The sequence below is a fragment of the Aplidium turbinatum genome, chromosome 2, assembly GCF_918807975.1.
Source record: "Aplidium turbinatum chromosome 2, kaAplTurb1.1, whole genome shotgun sequence".
Classification (NCBI taxonomy): domain Eukaryota; kingdom Metazoa; phylum Chordata; class Ascidiacea; order Aplousobranchia; family Polyclinidae; genus Aplidium; species Aplidium turbinatum.
The window spans coordinates 11,995,465-12,001,464 of record NC_137473.1 but is presented as its reverse complement, the minus strand read 5'-3'; the positions used below and the strand labels follow the sequence as shown (position 1 = coordinate 12,001,464).

General features: G+C 36.0%; 1 protein-coding gene across 1 annotated transcript in view; it reads right to left on the bottom strand.

The window, feature by feature from the left end:
• Positions 1 to 267: 267 nt before the first annotated feature.
• LOC145788328 (adhesion G-protein coupled receptor G7-like) overlaps positions 268 to 6,000 on the bottom strand; it is a 29,673-nt gene continuing 23,940 nt past the window's right edge. The window contains exons 11-13 of the mRNA XM_082600106.1: positions 4,584 to 4,756; positions 4,072 to 4,242; positions 268 to 2,795 (exon numbers count right to left, since the gene is read on the bottom strand). Coding sequence (XP_082456232.1) covers positions 2,601 to 2,795; positions 4,072 to 4,242; positions 4,584 to 4,756 — 539 coding nt within the window. The 3' untranslated portion in view covers positions 268 to 2,600. The remainder of the gene's footprint in view (positions 2,796 to 4,071; positions 4,243 to 4,583; positions 4,757 to 6,000) is intronic.

Sequence of the window (6,000 nt, the reverse complement as noted above, 5' to 3'; positions counted from 1 at the left end):
AGTGAAACATCAATGGAATCAAGACGTAATACTCTAGCGCCATGTGACAAACAAAAGTTCAAAAAAGCAACCGCTAGGTAGAGATAGTAAGTTTTGTGGTTCAGGAAGTTTTAAAATTGCGCAAGATTTGTTAAACGACCATGCTTTTGATATATCGGGTTTGATCGAGCAAAGAATAACAAAAAGCTCTACATCTGAAAAGACTGACACTACAAACAAAAGCAAGCTACTGCATTACAGGCTACCAGCAGCGCTAAGATTGTGATAAGTGCATGGTATGTAGAAAATTTTTAATGCCTTTGATAATATATCAATACAATTTTGGTAGAGAGGTGACTTTCTTTAACCAAAATATTAATAGCCTATAATAATATATGATATTCCTCTTAATTTTATACTTTGAACGGCATGTGTCATCCTCATTTTAACAGTACATCAATAAAATTTTGTGCACAACCTTTATATTCATAACATTGTCGATGAAGGGGACCCAAAATAAATTGGTACAGGGCCCGAGAAATCCTGTCAACGGCCCTGCATAAACATTGCAACAAACTTCTACCTTACAATAATTTAAGCAAAGTATAAAACTTGACTCTACTTACAATACATCAGATTTGCACTTCCGCCTGAAATGAATACAGTTACGGTCAACAGTCATCACAATATCGCATTGCTCGCAATATCACAACCTTATTTTATATTTAGAATGTTGTCTAGCTGCTTTATTCATAATGAAACAAGCGCATTTTTGCGTTTATTTATGCATCTATTTAAGAAGAAAAATAGCTGGCAAAGCGGCTTCATTGTTGAGACTATAAGAAATAGATCTAAAATAAGATGTTGCTTGAAAAATCATAAACTCTGAGTACAGGAAACATGCGCAAATTCTTAAAATAAATTAAACAACAAACATTCTTCTCAACGTGGTTTTTCTAAAGTTGAAATTGAAGATTGATAAGAGACTGAATAATTTGTTTTGTCTTGTACAAAAGTAGAAGACAAACGTGTCGCAACATTTGTTAATTTTATAATCACCTTGAATATCATGTCAAGTATCAGCCGACCAAGCAATGCTTGTTGCTTCAAGAAAACCTCAAAAACGTCAACCCAGTCTTTGTGTTAATAGATTATTACGTTACTTTTACAGACATAAAACTTGCGTTTATTTGAATTCATATCTTTCTTTCCACGGAGTTGGTGGTCCATCGGCTTGTACAAAAAACAATTACATTTTAGCAATCCATTATTCTTTCCCAAAAACAAGTTTAAATAATTGCTGTCAGTTTTTAGATAAGAAACTGGGTTTGCAAGGGCCTGACTCATAAAAAGGCACCAAAGTATTCTGTAGTTTGTTGCTTCAGAAACGCTATTTTTAACTTTTACTTCTGTAAAAAACAATTTTATGTCTTGTGGGCTGAAAATTAATCGGCGTTTTTCATCATCCATTTAAACGTTGGCATAGCATGGCTAACGTTAATTCAACGTCTAAATATCATTTATCTGAATGTGACTGTAAATACTGGTTAAAGCGGGCGATCACAACTCTAATTTGAACATTAGAAGCAGAAGAACGGCGTTTAAGTAAAATGGATATATTGCCACTGCGCTGGCTGAACTGTTCAAGTTACAGTGCAAATGAAAGACATATTTCATTGAATGCCAGGCTCGCTATAAACTTACCGCAAAAGTAAAACAATATTTACAAAACAATTTTAACTAGCGATGATGGCTTTGCAAGTTACTGTAATCAATCAATAAAATGCTAATTGAAGAAAATACTACTTCTCAGAGCAATACAACGATTAAGCAAAAATGTAATGGAAAAAAGTGTTGGTCTTTGTGGCAGTGCAATCAAGGACATATGCCATTGCCATGCTACCCCAGTGACAGTTGAAGTTGCTACGTGTTATACTCTGTGGAGTTCTGCCAACTTTTCTTGGTTCAATGGGGTGTTGGTATTAAAGGGGTGTACTGTACTTTTGCATTTAGAATTTATTTTCATCTTGGACACGTTAGTGAGAAAAACAATAAGGCAAGATTAAAATTGTTTCAAACGTAATTTTGTAATCTTGCACAAGAATATGGCTTGGAAAGTAACAGCATCTTTAAATCTTCTATACTTCATTGTAATGCCGCACAGGCAGAGCAAATAGTTTTTCTTTGCATATTCTCTGTCTTTCTCAGTTTCTTTGTCATTTCATCTTTCTGTTAAATTGAACTTTTAACTGCATCAGGGCATCCTTTTCTATGCCATTAGTCACTAATTCTGTGGCAGCGGTTTTCATCGTTGCATGACTATACTGTATTTGGCATTCACTGAACCATGCAAAATATCTGTGCAAATACTTTCCTTTTTTTTCTGAAAAAGGTGGTGAGCCACAACGTTTACACAACGTTATAGTTTAATGACTTGTAAGAAATCCTTTCTCTGCCAGATGTGCCTGTATTGTGAAAATAAATTTATATTGAAACAGGGATGATTTTAAATATTGTTTGCAATGTATTGAAATAATTTTTCAGAAGAATATGTTTCTTGGGTTATGGCCTTGTTAGGGCTTGAAACAAAGTTTGATAAACTGTTCTTAAGCCCAAGCGGATTATATTGCGGTACTTGATTTGTTTTTAGAGTAAGAGACATTTTTGTTTTCGGTTGTTTTTGCTTGATTATTTAGTTCCATTACAGAAAACTTCGAAGATCCATCCCTGCTGGAGAAGACGCTCATCAGTGGATGGAACCAAAACTCAAACATATCACGTCGTCTGATGCAAATCAAATAGAAAACAAGGATTCCCTGAAGCAACAAAAAGATTAACTTTGTAGATGTGATGTTTTTAACATGAAGCCTACTGTGAAGAAGGGGGCGTTCTTCCCGGCTATCCTACTGCATAGCTATCCTACTACTAAGCCTACTGCATTAGGCTAGGTGCGACATGCATGATTATGTAGGTTAGTCTTCTGTACAAGTGTACAAGCAATACAAGCATAAATTGATAGGAAAATAAAATTGATTGACAATAAAAAATTGTTCGAATTTAATATAAGTTTGTCCCTGTATCAAAGGAGAGGTTTTCAAATTAAGCATGACTACGCCTTAGTGCATCGTTGCCATTGTCCATGGGCATCTTTCACCACAAGAAAGTAAAATACTATATTATTCGAAGAATAGCCTGAAGAAAATGCTCATCATATTCTCGTACATTTTACTTGTTGTTATAACACTGTAGTAGGCTACACGATTTACATGACAACCGCAATGTGCCATTATTGCTTATTTTACTTAGGTACGATAAAAATTTAGGTTACAACTTCTATTCAAAAAATACAAAGGCTGTATTGAATTTATATAAAATATAAAACTTAATGAAGTTAAAATATTGTACGATTTAATGCAAAATTATCATTAAAGCCACAATTGGTCTGTGTTCTTTGTAATCATCAACCACCACTGAAAGCATGCTAACTCGCAAACTTTACATATTATCACAACGATCGATGAAATAGCAATATCCAGTCGCAAGCGGTGTTTGGAATTTTGGGTTTATTAATATTGCAGTTATGTTGAAGCCAAACACCAAACACCTATCTGTTGTATCATTCTTAGTACAGTATAAAGAGATGCTTGCAATCGTAAGCTATACATCATACTGATTGTAGAATAGCCATATCCAGCATTGCTACACGGCTATTGTCATCGCGTACTGGTGTACTATACCTCTGGTAGTGGCTGTTATCACTGTGAGAGTTGGTTGTTTAAAGAAAAACGCCACACTTTGCACATTGGTAAGTAGGCTACTGTATGTGTTTTTGTATCATCACTGCATGCAACTTTGTCCTTGCTAATTTTGTCACCAACCATCACTGACGCATCGCAAGTTAAGCATTTTCTTCTTGAATGAGTCACACCGAAAAAGGTTTGAGAATTTTTGAATCAAATCAAACAGTCTAACAAAGTGTCATTTCACGTTGACTGCAACAGCCTGCAGTAAATCTATGGCAGCAAAAAAAAACAAAAAAGTTGCTTCTTAAGGTACGTGTCTCAAGACAACCTCCAACAACAAATTACTCACTTGGAGTGACGTAAAAAGTACAAAGATCCAGCTGAAAATTTTCTGAAATGTTGGTTCCGGTGTGATGAGTAGAAATAAGCCAACAATCCAGGAGAGACCAAGTGTGATAGACATGGTAACAACCATAAAGAGCTGCTTTGCCTTACTTTTCTTCAATGCCGTTGACCTTATCTGGACGATTAAGGAAGATCAAAATCTAACTTTCAACAAGATAACTTATTCAAGTATTCAAGCATTGTCAGTTTTCAAATCAGAAAGAACACATTTTGTCTTCTTTTTACAAATGAAGATCAATTAATATCTTGATAAACATTTTTCGACTGGAAACATTTTTTCGTTTTGACTACTAAAATACCAAGCTGTAAATATTTAGACTCTGGTTCTCTTACACAGAAAATAAATATTACCGTAGTTAAAAAAGTTATAGGGCTAAAGTTTGGTATATAGGCCTATACGAAAAATATAGATAAGCCTAAATTTGAGCCACATTCAGTTACGTTGTGGTAACATACTTCCAATCGCTTAAAAATGACTTTCTTCGCAATGACAATCACCACGATCAAATTATTTGCCATAATAATACAAATAATAGCAAGGAACGATGATAAAAGAGTTGTTCTATCCAACCAACACATATTATCAGCCACATAGTAAGACCTCCATCGCACGGGTGTTAAAGTTCCAGCTATAAAGTAGACAATCAATTTAGTCAAGCTGCAATGAACAAAACAAGATTAAACTAAACCAATTGACGAAAACGGTAATTTGACTGTACGCTTGCAATTGAACTATTATCTTCATTTTGCGGTTCAGGCAAGGGGAGATACAGTGCTGTGTGAAGGGGGGCCAAGGGGCCAACCATCGCAAGGGGACTACAGATAACATACTTTTATGTTTCGCTAACAATATGTTTTCTGTGCTGTTTTAAACTTTAATTCTGATAGGAGTGTGGTTTGGTCAATCATTTTTTGGAAATTGTTTGGTGCAGACATGGGCGCCGATCGCTCTCTAAAATTGGTGGGGACATTTACTAGGAAAGGTAGCAAGGGGAGACGAGCAAAGCGAGCTAGAAAGATCGGGAGTCTGTTCTGACAAACAAACAAATACAGTAGGTACAAGTCTAATGCGATGCATATATATTTGAATAATTGTCAGTGTCAGCATTGGACAGCAGACGTCCAAACACTCGGCAGCGAGTCTCCGGCGAATTAAAAACGAAGTCCTTGGAGAGGTCATGGAGGTTGATCGAATTCAAAACTTGTCCACATTGCAGACCATTGCATGATTTAGCCGTTTCTGTGTCATGGTAGATCTGTAGATCTTAACCAAGTTTTGATACGTCGCAAAGTTGAAAATGATCGTTCAGTTGAACACGAGCTGGCTGGTGAAATGAGCAAAAGTCGCTCAAAAAGTTTTACTTGCGGAAACCTTTGCCGAACAGCGGATGGCATCTTCTTGAATATCATTCAAAAACCTTCCACCGACTTTTCATTGCACTGCTTTCGAAAGAAGCATAGTTCTTGTGCAGCATAGTTCTGTGTGAGAGAACTCAGGATAATCGTCTACCACAGGCAGTGTTGTACGCGTCAATGAAATAAATTGACGGCGTCAGCGCAAATTGCCTAAAAACTTTACGGTGTACAGTACTGCGTCAGCTCGTAAAGAAATTGACGGCGTCAGCGCTAATTTTTAGCGCTATTTTAGCCAGGGTCTCACAAAACGGAAGTATTTCAACCAAGTGTAGGCTAACAATATTTATAAATAAAGAACAGGTTTTATGTTTTGAGACTGTATTGTAGTAATTAGCTGCTTTAGCTTATTAGTTATTTCTTTATAGAAGCACAAGCATTTCAAAACGTTTGGGACGCATAGTGTCCTTTCCAAGCGAAAATATGCGTTCCACAGCAGCGCTGAATGGTATTGGTGTGT